Here is a 23,319-nt window from a genome sequence, read left to right on the forward strand (position 1 = left end):
GTTTCAAAGAATCATCATCTAAGCCTCTAATTCTTAGAGTACTACAAATTTCCTCAAAATCCCTTAGATGGTAATAAGGGTTTTCATTTTCTTTCCCTAAAAAGATTGGGAGCATCTGTAAGGTCCAAGGTTTCAGTTCATAGGGTGCCTCCGTTTCAGCTAACTTAATACACGAAGGACGGGTAGTCCTAGTTGGATTCAACAAAGCTTTCAAAGTTGCCATTTCTGGCGCTATCGGAGCAACATGGATTCTCTCCTCAGTCAAAGAACGTTCAAAAAAAGACTCTTCAAAAGCCGGACTTTCGAGATTAAGGTAATCGAGACGCTTCGAACTACTAGGTTTATCTTTAACAAATCTACCTAGTGCGCCTCTTTTACGTTCAGGCATACAATATAATTTTCTAAATTGGAAGGGTAAGCTAATACAGATCAAGGCCGACTCAACCAAATCAAACCTATTGATTTCTAGCAAACAAAAAGCATGATGGCTCCACTTAGATTGTTTCTAGACCAGCTTCTAATCCTTCGAACGGAAATTTGTTACAATTTAAGCAAACCCCTCTGGAATCAATCGGAGTTAACGTAAGTTGAATAGAGGCGAGGGAAGCTCGATGGAGCTTTGATACCCAAGGCCTCACCGGTATTACAAGGCGGCGCACTCACGCATTCAACTTACAGAAACCGTCAAGAACTTCGAAGTATGCTTAAAAGAGTACCCAATATTTTTCGAATGACTTTCCTGTTAAGCTCGTTACCCTATCGGTCTCGTTCTAGTCAAAATTTTAGGCTTAGGTTCGCGTATGAAATCCGAACCCTTATCTTGTATGGCCAGGCCTTGCCCTTTACTAGAAAAATAAATGTCCGTATTCAGTCCTCAGCATATATGCATACGAAGGAGTCCAGTAACTCGCTGACAGGGGATTCGCGAGTGTTTAGAATCTTACCTCCCGTTCCAGACGGGGGATGAATCGGTTGTAGTCGACTCGGGCCACTGACTCCGATGTCTAGTGTACGAACCCAAGGTGCAGAGACAATATCGTAATTGTCCTCCTTCTCTGCAAACAGTTTATAATTAAAGTACCCTTCCGTAGGGTAATAAAAAAAATGTCCCAAAGTCCAAAAGTCCAAAAGTCCAAAAAAAATAAAGAAAAATTATAAAAATAATAAACCCTAATACAGTTTTAAAATAAACAAACCCTAAACTAAAATTGTCTAAAATAAAATTGTCTTCTTTTCTGTTCTTTTTGCTTTAATCTTTAGCTCCAAGTCTTTATGAAATCACCAAACTCCTTGGCTCAATTTGCTTTATGATCCAGAACCTGTAGACACAAAATAAATACCCAAAAACATAAAAAAGGACAAAAATAATAAAAATAAATCTAAAACCCTAAAAACAAGTCCGCGTCGGCGGCGCCAAAAATTGATGTGATTTGTAGATAGTGATAAAAGTGGTTTGATTCTCATACTTGTGAAGGATATTAATTAGACTTAAATTCTAATATTAAAATAGAAAAATAGCTAAAAATTATAGCAAACTCAACCAAAGATGATATCAATACTAAAAGAAACACTAAGGCTAAGATTTCACTATTTTCCAAGTTCAAAGTGATTAAACCAATACTTATATTTATGTAATTTTCTTGTTTAATTTGATTCTAAAATATTGTAACAAGTAGATTTTCAAAAGTAATAATTGTAAATACCAAGTATGAAGCATCAAAAGTCTAAAAACTAAGCATACTCCATCAAAATAGATCACAATCACTCAAATAAAAATCATATTCAATAATAGTTCAAGGAAAATAATCATATAATTATTGCAAATAAAAAGATAAAATAGAATATACCACTTTTTGTTGGATAAATAGCTTCCTCTATCGCCTCAGCAATGGGGTTTAGCTCCTCATATTAATCATGATCTTAAATTGTGTGTTTGTTGCTCAAAAGATGATTAAAAGAGTGAAAAGTAATAACACAGACTGTTTGCAATAGTGTATTGGTTTTGCAAAACAGTTGTTACAATGGAACTGTTACAGAAAAACTGTTGCTTTGTCGCTGATTTTAAGACCCTAAAATAAGAAAGCCCTGAACAACTTAATGTTCTTTAGTTGTTAAACAACGACACTGTTCTGCGACTGTTTACCGAGCGTCAATGTTCTTCGCGTTCTTCTTTTTCAGCAGCAACAGCAGCAGAAATAGAGTTTGGTAAAGCTCGGATTTCTTCTTCTCTGGATCTCCTTAGGTTCCCAAACTCTCGACACCTCTTCTATATGACCCAAGACATCTATTTATATCAAAAATACCGATTAAATCTCTCCCAAATCTTCCAAAATCTCTTTCCTTCTCTTCATGGCCAAGTTGCGGCAATTTCTTGTTTTAGGATTTCTACGCGTTTCTGAGCTTTCCTTTTTATTCTAAACTCTTCTTTAGATAGATACAAATCTTTGGTGAGGTTTACAGTGTTTTAATCTCTCTAAAATTCCCTAAAACAGGTCACACACGCGACTTTCCATATTTTCTGTTGTGAGAAAAATCCGTCGATTGAGCCCAGTCTAATCGATTTAAACACCCATATCAGATTCCTAGACCCATAAGGAGTCTATCCTATGAAAATCATAGGTTTAATCGACCTCAAACTCCTCCAAATCACGATTGCCAAAACTGTTCTTTAACTGCACTTTTTTCCCGCCAAAGTCCTGGTTTTTGAATGTTGAAGATGGTTGACCCTTATCCAGAGTAGGGGTGCGATTAGCAACTGCCTGGAAATGGGATTCCCCTTAGTAATTAGGTTACCCCTTATCCAAAGTGAGAGTCCGAATAGCAAATGTCCTCCGGGTGCTTTCCGACAACTTTTCGAGCCAATTTTTCCAAAAATGTTTATTAGCCAAAAATACCTACAAATAAATAAAACACCATAATAAGTACAAAAATGATCCCTAACAATATATATAATCGAGACAAATCGGACACAAAAATGTGTCTATCAGCGCTGGATCGGCAGAATGGGCGCTGGCTTGGCGTGGACGCTGGCTTGGAATGGACGGTGGCTTGGATTTGGTATGGCGCGGACTGTGGATGGGCATGGCGCGGACTGTTGGATTGGCACGACACTGGCTTGGCGTGGCGCGAACTTTTTCTTGCGGTCCATGTTGCCTCTTTCCATACGTAGCTCAAATAGGAAATCATTTCCTTATTCAAATTCCAAAAGTGTTATGCGTATGAAATGGGTTGGCTCTCCTTTTTATCTCGTATCTTTGGTCTCACGTCCTGGTGTTAGCGGTAGCGCGGTATCAATAAAGTGGGAAAGCATATTCCAGCTATGTACTCCAGCGTTTCTCTTTCAATTTGTTTTCTTGTTTTCTTGTGTTGGTGCAAACCTTAGCCATAGGTATGCCTTCCATAAATCTGTAGAAATATTGTTATTCTGAATTGGTGTAAACCTTAGCCGTGGATATGCCTTTCATAAACTTGTAGAAACACTTCGTCATAAACAATTCTTCTTCGAATATCACCGTAGTAACGTCGGATACCTCATGAATAGTGACGGGTAATCATTATTATGCAAAGTAGGCACGTACGGGTAGGTGACTGCTTTTTTTTTTTGAAAGTCAAACAAAGCCCTTGGTTTATGGTTTTGATTTTCTGGATTTTTGGGTTGATAGACATGTATTACCCCTGAGGGTTTTCGATTATTATTTGGAATGAACTGTTTTAGAATATTGATGTTTTTGGGTATGAATATAAGTGGCATGAGTACCCCAGGGAAGTCATGGAATTGTGAATGTTGTGCGATAGTAGAAAGCATGAAATACGGGAAAAATATGGCTATCGGTTTTTTATCTCCCCTGTGAAGAATTTAAGTAGTAGACCAAGTATTTTGTCTAGCAAGACTTACTCGGTTTTTCGGATCTCCTGATGAAAAGGAATCTCTCGGGTGTAAGACCGAGTTTTGTAGGAAGCACCACCGTGACTGTGGAAAGTCCTTAGTCATCCTTTGTCGTGTCATGACTGGTAATCGGGACGTCTGGTAACTAAGCCGTCGATCCCTGGGCGGGTCGTTTGGATTCTACCGTCCTGATGTCTGGGTCGAAATATGAGATCGAGGATTGAAAGTTGACATTGTAACCGAAAGATCAATCTCCCACTGTGGTCGACAATTGTTTGAGGGTGAAAACGGTTTCTGCTAATTTCGGTAATTTCGGGTGTGTGGGTGAGAAACGAGTCTGAACTCTAAACAATATACTGCAAGGGAGTACTTTAGATTCAAGAGACCAATCTGTACAAATCCGGCCTAAACCAAGAAATGTCCATTCCAGACTTGCTTCGGTCACAAAGAGGAGGAGAAGGGTTGGTTTTGGGGAGGGAAGCGAAGAGAGTGTTGAGACCAGAATAGTTGATCCTGGAAGAGTAGTTGTTTTGTGACTTGCATCAAAAAGTGGGAAGCTAACAGATGGGAAAGCTAGCAAACGTTTTCTGAGTGTTGTATGCTCCTGACCAGAACTTGTTGTTCGGTGGAAATATGTAAGACCTATTTATACAAGTCGAAGTGAAACGTACTCTGGTCTCGTAAGAAATGGAAAACGGATGAGTAAATGAGAGGAGGTGGTAACCGGTAACGCCTGGAATTGATGTTCCATAAAAGAAAGCGTTTTACCATTACTCCCTGTATTTACTAACCGCCTCATCCTTATGACATTGTGTTGTAACGGGCGTAGTGTACAACGCACGCTGTAAACCGCCAAGCCAATACCCAATGAGAATCCCCCAGTTTGTGACATGTGTTGATGTCTCGAGTGTTTTTGCGGAAAACATGTAGCATGTTGCTGTTGTTTGGCAAGTTGATCTTGGGAGACTTGCCGGCTCGGTGGTAACCTTCAACGGTCGAGATTTTGCATCTTGAGAGGAAGGGTAGCCGTTGATTATTGAAACCCTTCGTTTGGTGGCCAGTGGCATGAAAGAATGGCCGACATGGCTTTAATATGGCATAGTTTAGGCGTGGCCAACAGATAGGGTTTTCGACCAAAACTAGGGCTTGGCGTCGAACCAAAAGGTTGCCCTGCGTTAGATGGTAACCTTGGACGGCTAAGATCCGCGGAAATGTGGCCGTCGATTGTTGCAAGACTTCATTTTGGAAGCCGTTAAGGGAAGGCCGACATGGTATGGTTTAGGCGCAGCAAGGTGGCTGGCACGACATGCCATTGGCAAATGTGGCATGGTCGGCATGCCTTGGCGCGGTTTAGGCGTGGAAAAAGCTAGGGTTTTGGAGTTGGGCCAAAGGTTACCATGCGTTGGTTGGTGACCTTGGACGGATAAGATTTGCATCTAAGATGGAAGGGTGGTCGTTGATTGTCGCACACCTTCGTTTTGGCAGTCGTGAGGGGAAGGCCGACATGGTATGGTTTAGGCGCGGCAAGGTGGCTGGCACGGCATGCCATTAGCACATGTGGAATGGTCGGCATGCCTTGGCGCGGTTTAGGCATGGGCGTTGGGCCAAAGGTTACCATGTGTTGGTTGGTGACCTTGGACGGCTAAGATTTGCATCTAAGATGGAAGGGTGGCCGTTGATTGTTACACGCCTTCGTTTTGGCAGCCGTAAAGGGAAGGCCGACATGGTATGGTTTAGGCGCGGCAAGGTGGATGGAATGACATGCCTTGGCGCGGTTTAAGCGTAGCCAAAACTAGGGTTTTGGCGTTGGGCCAAAGGTTACCATGCGTTGGCTGGCGACCTTGGATGGCTAAGATTAAGATTTTCATCTACGATGGAAGGGTGGCCGTTGATTGTCGCACACCTTCGTTTTGGCAGCCGTAAAGGGAAGGCCGACATGGCATGGTTTAGGCGCGCAAGGTGGCTGGCACGGCATGCCATTGGCACATGTGGCATGGTGGGCATGCCTTGGCGCGGTCTAGGCGTGCCCAAAACTAGGGTTTTGGCGCTGGGCCAAAGGTTACCATGCGTTGGATGACGACCTTGGACTTGTGAAAATTGGTGGTATTTTCAATTGAGTTGTAGTAGTGGTAAGTAATGGTTCGTTCAAGACTTGTGAAAGAAGCTTTTTTAGACTTAATTTTTATAAATAAAAATAACAAACTCGAATAAAAAGTGTTGTGAGAATTATGGAGAGACTGGGGCTAGGATTCCGCTATTTACCAATTCCAAAGCGATACTAATTATAATCATGCAATTTCACACGTTCAAATTGTTTCTCAACTATTGCTAAAGTAGATTTTTAGAAACAACAAATGTTAATCCAAAGCATGAGACATCAAAACCCTAGGCTAAGCATGTTCCATCAAAAGAAAATACAATTGTTTAACAAAAATCATAAAATCTATTTTCAATCTAGGCAAACAATCATAAATGAAAATTGCACAAATTAAATAATTAAGAATTACCACTATTTCATTGGAAAGATAGCTTCCTCCGTCGCCCCAACGATTGGGTCTAGCTCATCATGATGAAAACACACTCAACGGAATTCTCCATTGCTCAAAAGGGTGTTCACAATAATGAAATAAGAGAAAAATAATAAAAACCGGGTTGAAACACTTATATTTGTTACAAACTCAATTGTTACAGAGAACGATAACTATTAACTGTCGCTGTAGCAAAACGACTGCTGCGCAACAGTCGCTGAGACTGTAGCTTCTAAGACCCGCGGCTATGTGTCGTTATCATTTTTGATAAACAACTGTCTTGGTTGGTCTATTCTTCATGTTCTTCAGCTATGCAGCAGCAGAAATGGCGTTTCCTGCAACTTTGATTTCTCGACTCTCTGTTCGTTCTAACTGCTCCCTAAACTCCCCATTCCCTCTTACAACTCCAAAGCACCCTATTTATACTCGACAGGGCCTCAAAGTCAAAGTAATAACTACGGAATAATCCCCCATTGCTCTGCCAGACACGAAATATATTCTTTCCTTTTTCTTCTCATGCACGCGTCTGCCAACTGCAAAACTCTCCTTGTTTATCTCTGCCACGATCCAAACTGACGCTCGAGTCAACCAACATGCGCAGAAATCGTTTAAACTCTCCAAAACCCAAGCAGTCCCGTGAAATACCTCTTGCATGAACGTGTTATCCTGTTTTCTTCAATCCGATGACGTAGCCCAAGTTAGTTAATTCTTGGCTCATTACCGACCCTGTTTGGGTGTAACAATCCCATACCAATCCATTTGGGTGATTGAATCACTCCATAAGTCTCCAAGATCAAAAACAACAACTCTCGGGTTTCTCAGGAAAAACCCGTAAGTCCCTGTTTCAATCAATCTTGATGATTCATCCACTGATCAACACCAATAACCATAAGACGCCTATTAATCATTAAGAAGTCTTCCCAAACAATTTTAGCCATTGAGTCTGCTTAAAACCCCTTCAAAACACGAACTCTAAATCTGCCTGAGTCTGCACAATTTTTCCCGCCAAATTTGAAATTAAAGGGCGCCTTTAACAGGTGGGGTGCCCTGGGGTGGCCCTTATTCAAAATGAGGGTGCCTTTAGTATTTTTTCGGGGGGGGGGGGGGGGGGGTGGTGGTGCCCCGATCAACTTTTCGAGCCGAATTTTCCAAAAATGTTTATTTCCCAAAAATACCTACAAACACATAAAACACCATAATAAGTACGAAATCGAGTACCAACAATACAGAACATTGAGGAAAAATTAGACACAAAAATGTGTCTATCAAATACCCCCAAACTTATTATTTGCTAGTCCTCGAGCAAAACTAATCTAGAAAAATAAAATCCTAACTCGATAGGTGGCCCTAGCGACCGAGTTAATCTCGGGAGGGTTTACCAGAGGTGTACCCACAAAACCTTTACTCCAGACCCTAGCTATCTACGCAGAACCTTGGAAGGCACTAAAGAATCTCCTTGGTTGGCATACAAACATTGACTATAGGAGGAAGTACCCTGATGCGAAATTCCAATTGTTGTACACGAGTTTGCACTCAGCATACTAAAATTCATATATAAGTGACAGAGCTCTACTCAGATATTTTCTGGACATCATCACCGGAGTCAACCAATCACATGGAAATATTAAGAAGATGGATAAAGAGAAAAGTATATGGTTTAAAGTGAACGGTGTTTCCCATATCTGTCTGAAGGCCTCTGCCAAGATGAACCTATCCTTATGGACTGAGATACAAGTCTGACTAATATCAACACAACTGGCATATACAAGGGGACCAGTGGTCGATAAACCTAACTCTAGGTCAACACAACTGGCATATACAAGGGCACCAGTGGTCGACTTTATTTGAATTTATTCCGGTTGGTCAGATCTCTGGTCTCAATTCTCAATTCAATTTTATTTTTTTTTTGGTATCTCAATCACCCTATTTCACCCTAGCAATGGTAACAACTTGAATCGTGTCCCCCACCAAGTCACATAAAAAATAAAAACAAAAGGATTAGGATTCAATGAGATATGGCGAAACTACCATGTTTTTTTTTAATTCTAACACCTGAGCGCTGTGCTTTTATGAATAGACTATTTAAATGTTTCCATCTAATCAGATTGGTTCCTCAACTCCTATAACCAAGATGTTCCTATCCACTTTGATTGGTTAGTGCCAACCTTAATAAGCATAAATTTCTAGGCTCTGGAGTTTATTTATTGCAACTAAAAAGTTTCTCCCATACCCCCAAACTTAAATCTAACATTGTCCTCAATGTTCTAAAGATGAAATTAAAAGCATGGACAAGGAGAAATTGTTACCACTTGATGGATGGAAAAAGAAATAAGGAAGGATATTACCGTAAGCATGAGCATGGGTGCCTCCCAGAAAATGCTAAATTTAAAGTCTTTAGATGGACATCAAATACCTCAAAAAGGATTGTCACATTCCAAAGTAATATACCAATAGCCGAAATAGTTGCGGGTCCTCAGAACCAAATAGAGCAGACACAAAAGAAAGACTACCATCTTAGAAAAAAATGAGCTGACGGAGCATAACTTGATCTAGGGCTTTCATCAAGGCAACTAGATTTATCTGGGGTGTCTCTTTGGGATCTATATAAGTGTCTAGGAAAACAGGTTCAACCGAATGACATGCCTATAAGAATTGGGTTTCTTCATGGACAGTATCTGGAGGATCGGGTAGCAGAGTTTGAAGAAACTCAAGTAATATCTTAGACGCACAAAGCTCGAGTCCCAAGTTAGGGACTTCAATTAGGGATACATGACGATCACTGGAATCATCATTACCCCCAAACTTAGGGTGAACAATATCCTCAAATGGACCAAAATCTATGTGATGGGTTCTAGATTCCATAAAGTCAGCACATATACTAGCTTCTTTTGGGGACTGTTCATCTAAACGAACAACATCCTCAAATAATGGATTATCAAAGAAAATCTCTAGCATAGGCTCATCAACTAAGGTGTTCGCCATGGTTACATCCTCTGAAGCACTGAAAGGTTCATCAAATAATGGATTATCAAACATAGTGCAGGCTAAAGGATCAGGAACTAGAGTGCTAATCATGTTCACCACTTCTAAATCATCTATCTCAGAAGACTTAATGACATTAAAGACATTTAGCTCAGTATTCATATTACCAAAAGATATGTTCATAAGTACGGTTCTACAATAGATGATAGCATTAGATGTGGCTAAGAATGGGCGACCTAAAATCACCGGTATTTGAGCACTTGGGTCCTGAATAGGCTGGGTATCTAGAACAACAAAATCCACTAGGTATATGAACCTATCAACCTCAATAATAACATCTTCTATGACACCGCGAGGCACTTTGACAGACCTATCAGCTAATTGAAGTGTCATTTTGGTCGGTTTCAACTTAACAAGTCCTAGCTGGGTATACACATGGTATGGTAGTAAGTTAACACTATCTCATAATTCAAGCAATGCCTTATCAATTACATGATTACCAATCACACAAGATATGGTGGGGCATCCAAGGTCATTATACTTAGGGGGTGTTTGGTTCAGAAGAATTGAACTTACTTGACCAGCTAAAAAGGCTTTCTTATGGACATTCATCTTACGCTTTGGTGTACAAAGATCTTTAAGGAACTTGGCATAAGCGGGCATATGCCTAATTGCTTTTAATAATGGAATGTTGATGTTCACCTGCTTAAATGTTTCCATTATCTCGTTGAAAGTCGACTCCTTCTTTGTTGGGGCTAACAAATGCGGATATGGGGCTCTAGGCACATAGGTAGTCCTATCATGAATTTCTTGGGACTCCTTAGAAATTGTTTCAGTTTCCTCAGCTATGGGATCCTCTTCGGAAGTAGAAGATGGAACTACAGTATGACCACTAGGCATGGCTACCTTATTGTCTACCGTTTTACCGCTCCTAAGGGTTGTTATTGCATTAACAAGATCGGATGGTCTTTCACCTATTTCATTAATTCCTCTAGGTTTGGGTTGATTTTGACTAGGAAACTTACCTCTTTCTCTTAAAGACTCATTTATCTGACTAACCTGGGTGTTCAACTCGGAAATAGCCTGAGAGTTAGCCTGACCTATTCTCTTATTTTTTTCTAAACCTTGAGAAATAGATTGCTGAAACTGCACAATGTTGCGAGTTAACAAAGCAAAAGACTCTTCTAAACTCATAATATTCTTATCCGAAGGGTTCTGAAACTGTGTCGGGGCTTAAGGATTCTTATTGTATCCAAAACCTGGGGGGAACCTGAGAGTTACTAGACTGACCTTGATTCTGGCCCTTAGACCAAGAAAGGTTGGGATGGTTTCTCCATCTAGGGTTGTATGTTTCTAAATATGGGTCAAACTTCTGACGGTTATCGAATCTAGTGTTGTTATAAAGAGCATTGGCTTTCTCCTCAACAGTATGGCCTTCCCAAAAAGGCTCTATTCTACCACTATTACCACTAGAATGACCTAATTCTAAGGCTTCTAATCTTTTGGATATGGCTGATATTTTAGCATATGACTCATAAGATCCTTCTACCCTATTGACATTTCCTCTACTTAGAAGAATTGTTTTCTAGGGTTCCATACTATTTCCCATTGTTGGGTCTTATCGGCGATTTCATTCAAAAATGTCATCGCCTCATAAACAGTTTTATTCTCAAACCCACCCGTGCATAAGGACTCAACCATGGTTGTTGTTGAATAATCTAAACCCTCGTAGAGGATCTGAACTAACCTACCATCTCTAAACCATGATGAGGACATTGAGATATTAAGTCATTGAACCTTTCTAAATACCTATATAAATATTCTCCCTCTTGTTGAGCAAAATTACAGATTTGTGTCCTAATAGATGATGTTTTGTGTCTTGGAAAAAACTTCTGTATAAAGGAAGATGTAAGTTTGTCATAGTTTTCAATTGACTCAGAAGCCAAACTATACAGCCAAGATTTGACTTTATCTTTTAAGGAAAAGGGGAATAACCTAAGTTTCAAAGCATCGTCACTAAGGTTTTTAATTTTCAGAGTACTACAAACTTCCTCAAATTCCCTAACATGAAAATAGGGGTTCTCATTCTCTTTTCCTAAAAAGATTGGGAGCATCTGTAAATCCCAGGTTTGAGATCATAATTTGCCTCGGTTTCAGCTAACTTGATACAAGACGGACGAGAGGTCCTAGTTGGGTTTAATAAAGCTTTCAAAGTTTCCATTTCTAGCACTACCAAAGGACTAGGAGTACTTTCTTCACTAATTGTCAAGTTTTCAAAGATAAAATTTCCAAAGACAGGGATCTCAAAAGAAGAGTCTTCGAGCTCCCCGCCTTCACAAGAAGAACTACTAGGTTTATCACTAATCAAACGACCTAGAGTGTTTCTTTTACAAGCCCGCTCTCTAATAACCTCGGGCATACACTAGAAAAACAAAAGAAAAAGAAAGAAATCCTAAAAGGAAGGGAATTTCTATGCAAACACAAATAAGGCTGACTCCACCACAGGAAACCTACTGATTTCTAGCAAACAAAAAGCATGATGGCTCCACTTAGATTGTTTCCAGACCAGCTTCTAATCTTTCAAAAGGGAATTCGTTACAATTTAATCAAACCCCTCTGAAATCAATCCGAGTTTAAGTAAGTTGAACCGAGACAAGGGAAGCTCAATGGATTACCCAAGGCCTCACTGGCGTTACAAGGCGGCGTATTCAACTCACAGAAACCATCATGAACTTTGAAGCATGCTTAAAAGAGTAACCAATATTTTTCGAATGACTTTCCTATTAAGATCGTTACCCTATAGGTCTCGTTCTAGTCAAATTTTAGGCTTAGATTCGCGTTTGGTTTCGTTTTCCTAAGGCGGGCAAAAAGGGAACGGTGATGAAATTCGAACCCTTATCTTGTATGGCCAGTGCTTTCCCTTTACTAGGAAATTAAAGCAGCCGTTTTGAAATCCTCGGCATATATGCAAACAAAGAAATACAGTAACTCGCTGACAGGGGATTCGCGAGTGTTTCGACAAACTTACCTCCCGTATCAGACGGGAGATGAACCGCTGAAGTCGACTCGGGCCACGACTCCTATGTCATGTACGAACCCGAGGGGCCGAGGCGATATCGTAATCTCCGTCCTTCTCTGCAAACAATTTATATTTAAACTACCCTTCCGTAGGGTTAAAAAAAATAAAAATAAATAAAGTCCCAAAGTCCACGGTCCAAAGTCCAAAAATAAAGTGCAAAAGAAAAAGATAATCTAAAAAAACAAAATTCTAAAAAAAATAAAAATAAATGTCTCTCTCTCTCTCTTTTTTTTTAATTAATTTTTATTCTTTTTTTCTTTCTCTCCTTTCGCTTTGCTTTTACTCCAAATCTTTAAGTATTCACCAAAAGCTTTGGCAAATTTTTCTTTCGCTCCAAACTCCAAAATCTGTAAGGAAAAGACAAAAACCCAAAAACATAAAGAAGAACAAATAAAATAAATAAAAACCTAAAAAAAAAAAATCTAAAACTCTAGCCTAAAGACAAGTCCGCGTCGGCGGCGCCAAAAATTGGTGGTATTTTCAATTGAGTTGTAGTAGTGATAAGTAATGGTTCGTTCAAGACTTGTGAAAGCAGCTTTTTTAGACTTAATTTTTATAAATAAAAATAACAAACTCGAATAAAAAGTGTTGTGAGAATTATGGAGAGACTGGGGCTAGGATTCCGCTATTTACCAATTCCAAAGCGATACTAATTATAATCATGCAATTTCACACGTTCAAATTGATTCTCAACTATATCAAAAGTAGATTTTTAGAAACAACAAATGTTAATCCAAACCATGAGACATAAAAACCCTAGGCTAAGCATGTTCCATCAAAAGAAAATACAATTGTTTAACAAAAATCATAAAATCTATTTTCAGTCTAGGCAAAAAGTCATAAATAAAAATTGCACAAATTAAAGAATTAAGAATTATCACTTTTTCATTGGAAAGATAGCTTCCTCCGTCGCCCCAAGGATTGGGTCTAGCTCATCATGATGAAAACACACTCAAAGGAATTTTCCATTGCTCAAAAGGGTGTTCACAATAATGAAATAGGAGAAAAATAATAAAAACCGGGTTGTAACACTTATATTTGTTACAAACTCAATTGTTACAGAGAACGATAACTATTAACTGTCGCTGTCACTGTAGCAAAACGACTTATGCGCAACATTTGCTGAGACTGTAGCTTCTAAGACCCATGGTTGTGTGTCGTTATCACTTTTGATAAATGACTGTCTTGGTTGGTCTGTTCTTCGTGTTCTTCAGCTATGCAACAGCAGAAATGGCGTTTCCTGCAACTTTGATTTCTCGACTCTTTGTTCGTTCTAACTGCTCCCTAAACTCCCCATCCCATCCTAGAACTCTAAAGCACCCTATATATACTCGACAGGGCCTCAAAGTCACAGTAATAACTACGGAACAATCCCCCATTGCTCTGCCAGACACGGAATATATTCTTTCCTTTTTCTTCTCATGCACGCGTCTGCCAACTGCAAAACTCTCCTTGTTTATATCTGCCACGATCCAAACTGACGCTCGAGTCAACCAACATGCGCAGAAATCGTTTAAACTCTCCAAAACACAAGCAGTCCCGTGAAATACCTCTTGCCTGAACGTGTTACCCTGTTTTCTTCAATCCGATGACGTAGCCCAAGTTAGTTAATTCTCGGCTCATTACCGACCCTGTTTAGGTGTAACTGGCCCATACCAATCCATTTGAGTGATTGAATCACTCCATAAATCTCCAAGATCAAAAACAACAACTTTCGGGTTTCTCAGGAAAAACCCGTAAGTTCCTGTTTCAATCAATCTTGATGATTCAGACACTTATAATCAACACCAATAACCATAACACGCCTGGTTAAAACCCATTGAGTCTGCTTAAAACCCCTCCAAAACACGAACTCTAAATCTGCCTGAGCCTGCTCAAGTTTTCCCGCCAAATTTGAAATTCAAAATGTTGAGGATGAAGTGCCCTGATCCAAAACATGGGCGCCTTTAACAGCTGGGGTGACCTGAGGTGGCCCTTATCCAAAATGAGTGTGCCTTTAGTATTTTTCGGGGGTGCCCCGATCAACTTTTCGAGCAGAATTTTCCAAAAGTGTGTATTTCCCAAAAATACCTACAAACACATAAAACACCATAATAAGTATGAAATCGAGTACCAACAATACAGAATATTGAGGACAAATTAGACACAAAAATGTGTCTATCATGCGTCTGGCATGGTTGGCATGACTTGGCGCGGAGATGTGGCTGGCATGGTTTACCATTGGCACAGTGGTGCGGCTGGCATGGTAGGCATGCCTTGGCGCAGAGACATGGCTGGCATGGTTTTCCATTGGCACGGTGGTGTATGAATTTAGGGTTTGGTGTACGAAGGTGATGTCGGTCAATACTAAGGGTTCTACCGTGGAACATGACACATATATATGTAAAAAAAAGAAGGTACCCTGGTAATTCTTACGTAGGCGTGTTGAATGATTCAATAAATGCGCTAGTGGTCCTAGTGACGTCATGTCAGATGTAAGGTTTTACGATTTTAACCCTAAGCTAAAAACCACCATCAACAACAGGTTAATGAATCACCACCTCTACCTTTAGTATCTTTAGCTGCTAGAAATCTTCAAAACTTTTTCTTGGTCTATGAACTTGCAAGGAATCTTCATATAGATGTTTAGGCTTCAGGGATCAGGATATTATTCGTGTAAATGTCCCTTAAAATCTTGTCAAACTTGCTGTCGCAGGTGCCCTTCATTTCTTTTCAGTTGATTCTTGACAGTTTCCATTTGGTCATGAATCATAATTGTCAATGTTTCTTACAGAACTCCTTTTTTTTTTTTCCAGGTATGGAAGCTTATTGCTTGTACTCTTTGTGAGATACTCGATGTATCATTCTGTATTTCCCATTCTGCCAAGGTTCCAAACTAGACAATTATCAAGTCTTTGGCATTTAAGTTTTGTGTTACTGATTATATGTTCAACATCTTTTATTCCTGATAAGTCACTTTAAGTCTTTTATTCTTGTCAAACTTGAGCATTTTCTCTTGTATTTTAGCTTTAGCTTTTTATTTATTTCCTTGAAAATATTAAATGTTCATTTTTGTTGTTAGTCTTAGTAATTGATTAAGAATGAAGTTGCAATTTGTACTGGGGTGCAAAAAATTAATATATGCAGGCGCATGAAATAATCTTGGTTTTGGGAATTCCCAACTGGATAATTATGATGTTTTTTAAAGCTAATTTAAAATTTGAGACGCATATAAGTGTCGCTTAAATTAATTTTAAGTGTCCCTTAAAAATTAATTCAGAGACACTTATAAGTGTCACTTAGATTAGTTAAGAGACACTTATAAGTGTAGCTTTAGGCGTCTCAAACAATTCCGGACGCACGATTTGAGACACTTATATGTGTCTCTTAAATTCAAAACAACGGATATAAATGTCTCAAAACGGTTGATTTGGTGTAGTGCTTGCCGGCTAACGAAAGTCGGCAGACAATAAATTCTCTAACATAGCCGGCGGTCCAATAGTCGGCATTGTAACCTTGCCGACCTTTAAACAGAAAACAGCATATGGGAAGATGTAATTCACTTTATTCATGCAATTTTGGTTACTACATTGATTGAAACATAAAATCTAACTCCTTGTCGACGGAAAAACGAATGCGCTTAGAATGTGCATCAAGACTTTGAACCCCTAGGCGACCTTAGTGGACGAGTTATAGTCTCGTGAGGGTTTACATAGAGATTTACCCACAAAACCTACACTAAAACCATCAATCTTCGTTGGAGGAATCCCAGTCATCTCCGGCCTCCATCAATCTTGGTCATTAGCGTGCTGGCTTTATTATAGCCGGCAGGGTCGTAATTTTCTTACCCTACCGACCTTATTATGATTTTAGGCATCATGAGTTCATTTTCTTCTGTATAACCGTCGGAACGGTATTTGGCCAATAGTGTGTCGGCTTTCTTATATCCGGCAAGGTCAAAATTTTCTTACCCTTCCAACCTTATTATGATTTTAGGCATCAAGAAAAGGTATTTTCTGCAACACATAGTCGGCAGGGTAGATAACATAATACCTTGCCGACCCTGGTAACTACACCATTTTTGCTGTCAGGGCCGGCAGTATGACAATTCTCAACCTTGCCAACTCTGGTTTAGTCGGCAATGTAACTTAACAAAAGCACGCCGGCGGAACTATTTAAACTTTACATAGCTAAACAAATCATTCATTCAACAACTAGAAATCCAACATTTTTTGTCCAAAATACGAAAACATGTCCCATAAACCTTAAAAAAACATTTGTCTACCACAACATAAAGAAATAAAATAGGAATGCATTCATTCAACACCACGACCACGACCACGGCCCCGTTTAGGAGCACCACCACTACTATTACATTCACCACCACGAGAACGACCTCTCTTTTTGTCAGCATTCATCTTGGATTGTGCTTCCCTCCTTGCTTGTGCTTATCTCTTTACTTCAGCATCAGCTTGCTTGAACAATTCGGTGGCATCCTCATTGTCAACATTGCTAGCAAAGTCAATGTGCTTTCTTTGCTCTTCAATCGACAAAGTCTCTCATATTTCTCTCGCGCAACACATCACCCTCACAAGGATCTTCAAATTCTCCTTCTATTTTCAATTAAACAACAAACAATTAATATAATGATTCGATAATTTAATCTTAAAACAGTTTGACCAACTCTAAAATACTTACAAAGAACATAAGACTTGTTGCTGGGTCTTTCGTTGCCATCTTCCTCTTACGAGCCAATTCTTCAGCAGTCTGTTCCCTAATCACAGTAGGACGAGCCCAACCAAAGTACCACGACATGTATTTCTCATTAGCTTCATGACCTTCGGTCACCTCGTCCAAAAGACTCGTATAGACTTTACGGCCACTTCTATCGTCCCAATGATCGTTAACTGGTGCTGGAGCGTAAGCAACGTCAATACTTTTTTGGGACTTGGTGCAGTCTTCCCTTAACACTTTAAAGAACGACTTAGCATCGAAATGGGGTTCTTCTTGGACGTAACCCAATTGTCGCATTACCCGATGTGGATCGTACATTGAATATCCATGGGTGAACAACAAGGGACCGTAGTAATGCAACATCATCTCTCTTTTGGATTAAACCTTGATTTCTACCATCTCGATACAGATCAAATGTTACCTCATCAGCAGTCAATTTTTCAATGGCGATTCGAATTTTGATATGCTATTGCGGCATTTCCTTATCTTGACCACCGTTAAAACTATATCTCTCTGTCCTCTTAGATTATCAATCGCATCATTCTCATTCACTTTGACGTAGGGGTTGGCTTTCACTAAAGTAGGGAAGTGCTCATATATCCAATCCTGTGCAAACACAAAGTTTAGTAAGAATCTTACATTACAAGCATTTTGAAAATATAAATGATTTACACAATAAAATTACCTTGAAGAGACATATATTTCTGTTAACTTGCGCAGTGAGTTCCCTTGAAGCCTTTGTCAACTCATTGTTCAAGAAGGCGACCACCGCAGTACCCCAAGAATACTAATGCATCTGATATAAGGGATGCAATAGTTGAATAAGCCCGGCGTCGATCGAGCTTCCAGAACTGTCGTGGAACATACATTTGCCCAAGACGTATAGCAAATAACCTGCTGCGGTAGCATTGATTCGCACAAAGTCCACTCTTCCTTCCTTCTCATAGATTTTCTTGGTCCCAGAAAATGTAACCTTCAACTTCTTCAGATTAAACTTCTTGCTTAGATGACCATCCTTCAGCTCAAGCATAGACTCCGTTTGAATCTGATTCCAACCAAACAAATATATGGTCAATTCAAAGATCTTGGCCCAAGAAATTCTATTATCGAAGCCCTCACTGATTGCTTTTCCCTCAACCTTGAGACCTAGAATTTGATGAGCATTATCAGGAGTTATCTTCATCTCACCTAATGGGAATAATACAATATCAGTCTCTCCGTATAACCTCTCACAGAATGCAGATACGGTAACTCTATCATACCCAATACTCAAACTCTTCACCGCATGCCACAACCCGGAGTTCTTGACAATCACATGCACCTCGTCAACTTCCTCGTCAAGTGACCAATTTTTGAAGCTTGGCGCCTCAAGAGACGGATGGCATGCTTGTGATCCTAAATACCAAACCACCTGGTTTAGTGATAACCCGGTTAGTTTAACCTTCAAGTGAGGTGGAGGCATGTGGGAATCATCTGATTTAGTGATAACCCGCTTTGGTCTTTCGGTTGTGGTTGAAGTTGAAGCTTGGGTTTCTTGATCATTAGCTTGAGTTTTTTCTCCATATTCTTCCTCTTCCTCTTCCTCTTCAACAATTTCATCTTATATATCCTAATCTTTATCTCCATTACCATCATCATCATTACCGCTTCCAAAAGGTGGCATGTCTTGATCACCATCATCATCATCATTGCTTCCTCCTCCAGCAGCCAGAGTTCTTTCAACATCATCATCATCATTGCCTCTTCTACCAGATGGACTCCCTTGGTCTTCATCTGGAGTTTCATCTGAATCATTCGGTTTCGGTGGTGGTTGAGAATCATTCCGTAAACAGATCTTGAGCGTTCTCGGCACAACGAATGCCCCTCGATGTGTTGCAGTCAAGAGTTTCTCACCAACACGAGGAGGTCTTGAAGGAGGAGTAACAACTTTCTTCTTTGCGTTTTTCAACCTGAAAAATAACAATTAAGAAAAATACATAAGTCGACAGGGTCGACATATATAACCAATTCGGCGGAACAATAGTCGGCAGGGTCGTATTCAAATAACCTGTCGGCTTATAACAACTATGAACACGGGATTTTCAACATCAATAGTCGGCAGGGTCTATAATCAAAACAATATAATCAAAACAATACCGACTAACATAAAGCCGGCAGGGTGGTATTCAAATATCATTCCGACTTTTAAAATTTAAGGAATCAGGAGATACTAAAAAATTGAAATATAGCCGGCAGGGTATTTGAATTACCCACCGACGAAAAAAAACTACCGCCGGCAAGCTTCTAGGTTGAATAACTTGCCGAGCCTGTAAAAGCAGTTACAGATACTAAACTGCCGGCAAGATCTTCAACCTAAGAGCTTGCGGACTGACCCTTAACATGAAATGTCGGCAAGGTCGTGGAACAAAAACCTTGCTGGCTAAATAACTGCAAATTCACAAATTCGAATTTTCTGACTTAATTTGACATGCAAACATGAAATTGAAGTATTGGAGTGAGTTTAAGTAGGCTCTTACTTTCTTAATCGCACTATTTCTCCTTTTTCAGCGGCTTCGATTTCTTCTTCTTCAACCGTTATTTTCTTCTCTTTTTGTTGAACTAATTTTGCAAATCCAAGGTTGTATTCATTGGGTTTCTATTAGCGTCTTTCATATGACTAGCCCTAGGTCACGGCGGATCCATGTTTGAAGATTAATCGGAATTTTTGAATCGACGATTACGACGAATTAATCGACGAGTTTCGGCGATGGGGGATGGAGGAGAGCCGGTAAGGTAGAGGTGAAGGAGAAGAAGAAGAGAAGAAGATGAAATGAAAACTAATTTAGGGTAATAGGAATTATAAAGGGTAAGGGTAATTTTGTAACTTTATCCATTAGGACTCCCCTCTTAGTTCTTATAAAGAGTCCACTTAAAATTGGATATACCCCAATTAATTTGGGTATACCCCAATCAAGCCAGGATATTTAAGGAGAGTTAATTGTTGATACCTCTCGAAAAATCAAAAAATAAATAAATTTCCGTTGAGAAAAGCAGACTATTTTGAGTGTGAAATTTGTGTTTGATTAATTAGTTAAGTAGCTATTAAAATCGGTGTACAGATTCAGAATTTCAAAGGCTGACAAGCCAATTTAAATAGAACAACATACATGTTGCTTAGTTTATTACACAAATAAGGTTCACTCCAGATCATTATCACGTCACATTGGTTGCAGCTTATTAGCTAAAATGACCTTGTGATAGTTTTACAGAAATGTTTTTTCACTGTACTGCTGCAAATAATAGTGAACCAGAAGTCGTCGTCGTTGACAAGGAAAGGGTACTCGGAAGGCAACAACAGCTGCAGTAATCATCAACGCACACATCATATGCTGGAGTTACTCCTGGACCACAATTGCACACTGGACAAATGGGACAAGCAGTTGTTGCGCTCGATAAAGAAACCTCACTGGGATCGCATAAATCACTTGGATCTCTGGGCGGAGGTGGAGGTGGTGGTGGAGACGGAGCTGGTGTTGATGGAGACGGACTCTGAAGGCAACAACAGCTGCAGTAATCACTAACGCAAGCGTCAATCACTGGGGTTATACCACCAGGACAATTGCACAGGGGACAAACGGGGCAAGCGGCTGTTGCGCTCGATAAAGAAAGCTCACTGAGATCACATAAATCTCGTGGATCTCTTGGCGGAGGTGGAGATGGTGGTGGGGGTGATCGGAATGGAGGAGGAGGTGGTGATGGAGTAGGTGGTGGTGGAGATGGAGGAGGAGGTGATTGAGTAGGTGGTGGTGGAGATGGAGGTGGGGGTGATGGGGATGGAGGGGGAGGTGATGTTGGTGGTGGTGGAGATGGAGGTGGAGGAGGAGGTGGTGGTGATGGTGGGGATCCTCCACAACAACAAACACAATAATGCCAAATTGCTGTGCCTGACTTTTGGTCAACGCACTGATCATCCTTAGTGACCAGCGGTCTGCCTTGACTAGCGCACCAATCGGTACATTTCAGGCAAGTAGGGCATATCTCCGGGAGAACACGTTCAAGTTCGCCGGCCGCACAATACCAATTAGCAGCTGATACCCTCTCTGCAAATTACATGACAGATAAACAAATCACATTAATCTCTAAAGAAGAAGAAGAAGAAAACAAGTATAGGCCATCCATGAATTCTTGATTCTTATGCTTACCTAAATGGGCAGAGAAAGCAAGTATTGCAAGGAGAAACAACCAAACTTGGGAGCTCCTAGATACCATGATCATGATGATGATCCAAATTTAGTGATGGATTAAACTTTTGAAGTTGTGATCTATGTATCTAACCTATAGAAGATAGTAGATCTATAACAAGAAATGTGTTGAAAGTTGAAACGTCATTGTTATTTATTTTACTATTGAGTGTTTGACTTAATAACAAAATGCCAGAGTAGTGCTGATTAGAAAATTTCAGAAACATAACTAAAGAATGGTTATTTGAGATCCAGCAGATACTATTGAGTATTTTACTTTAATATATCCAGCTGTTTCTTGGAGGAATTAATGGTTATTTTGGATTCAGAAATTGTGGAACTTTGTTCTAGGAGAGGATAAGCATCCATGTGAAAATATCACTATACCAATGAACATTTAATGATACTAACATCATCTACTAATAGCATCAACCAGATCATCCTACGTGGAGGTCTTGATAATATTTTTTTGGTTGAGGGTCATTTGTAAGTGGATAAAACAAATAAAAATTAGAGCTTTTCCTTAAACTTTCATCTCCAATGCTAAGGTCTTATTATCCTAAAATTTGGAATATTAATGTTTCCTAACTAAGAAAAAAAAAATTGAAATAAAAAATGATGACGCGTCTTTAGATCTGGGGTCATAGAGAAGGTGAAGATGTGACTTTCTGGTTTACCCTTTCGTATGAGATGGCAGTCATGTCATCATGTTTAATTAACCTCCACCCTAACATTGGAGATAAATTTTTGGTAAAAAAATGTTAAATCCTATGTGTCATGCCTTTATATGACCTCCACCCTAGCATTGGAGATGCTCTTAGGTTGCTAGGCATATTCCTATGCATCATGTCCAAAAATTCTATTTGATATGCGATGTGTTATGCCAAATTAATTTCCCCACTATGGTAGATATAACAAATTTGATTAAAAATATATATTTAGTTGCGTTGGGTGGGACCCTGATGAATGAAAAATATGTTTGTATTTGTGTGGTGGGGACAGTGGGGTATTTACAAATTTTTTAGTATTATAATATATTCAGTGAGACCCTTTAGATATATAAATATATTAGAAAAGTGAGAAAGTAGGAGGGAAGGAGAGATTATATATATATATAATTACTAGGATATAAAGAGACCATCGAGCGATGGAGTCTCTATAGCCAGATGGAAACTCCATTGTCAAATATTTAGAGGTGTAACACGTGCCGGCCCAGCATAGCACGACCCACGTAGTCACGTGCTTAGCGTGTTTCGTGTTGTACTGTGTTGTTCAGGAGATTAAGGCGTGTCATGTTGTGTCGTGCTAGACTGCGTGCTGTGCAAGGAAAATAAGCGTGTTATGCCGTGTTTTGTTGTGCCGGGCGTATATATTTTATGTTTTTCAAAGAAAATATTTTCCAAATATTTAGGTAATATGTGTTGTTATAGAAATAAGTCAACATAATGATGATAAAATTAATGTAAAAAACTGGCTAGAATAAAGACTCTTTTGTGAAATATATACAAAATATGATGTATTTGCTATGTTGTGTAGTGTTTTATGCATGTTATGACGTGCTATGATGGGCCGTGTGCTTATTCGTGTCGCGTGATGTGATGGGCCACTGTGCCGATTATGCTAGCCCTACACATCCCATGGAACTAACATGCTGGGACGTGTTAAACAAAATCACGTGTTGCCCCGGGCTCAAATTTTAGCGTGCTGTGTTGGGCTGTGCTCGTGCTGGCACATCTCAATTTACACATCTACCCTCCCTCGACCTCATCTACCGCATGATTTATTTTTATTTTTATTTTAAGCGTTGCAACATGATTCTGAATGGTATGGTAAGCTACGTTAAAAAGGTAAGGGATTCATCGATTTCTCACTCACCCATAGACTGGGTCAGTGTGTTTTGACCAACATTCC

General features: G+C 39.6%; 1 protein-coding gene and 1 pseudogene across 1 annotated transcript; one reads left to right on the forward strand and one right to left on the reverse strand.

Annotated features, from left to right (window-relative positions):
• Positions 1 to 11,154: 11,154 nt before the first annotated feature.
• Positions 11,155 to 11,254, forward strand: LOC113327459 (annotated as a pseudogene).
• An 8,979-nt stretch (positions 11,255 to 20,233) lies between these two features.
• Positions 20,234 to 21,613, reverse strand: LOC113326998 (leucine-rich repeat extensin-like protein 3). Its single transcript, XM_026574649.1, has 2 exons — positions 21,370 to 21,613; positions 20,234 to 21,267 (listed from the first exon to the last, which is right to left on the reverse strand). The coding sequence occupies exons 1-2, from the start codon at positions 21,440 to 21,442 to the stop codon at positions 20,447 to 20,449; spliced, it is 894 nt and encodes a 297-aa protein (XP_026430434.1). The 5' UTR covers positions 21,443 to 21,613; the 3' UTR covers positions 20,234 to 20,446.
• Between the last annotated feature and the right edge of the window lie 1,706 nt (positions 21,614 to 23,319).

The sequence above is a fragment of the Papaver somniferum genome, unplaced genomic scaffold (assembly GCF_003573695.1).
Source record: "Papaver somniferum cultivar HN1 unplaced genomic scaffold, ASM357369v1 unplaced-scaffold_10, whole genome shotgun sequence".
NCBI classification, from domain to species: domain Eukaryota; kingdom Viridiplantae; phylum Streptophyta; class Magnoliopsida; order Ranunculales; family Papaveraceae; genus Papaver; species Papaver somniferum.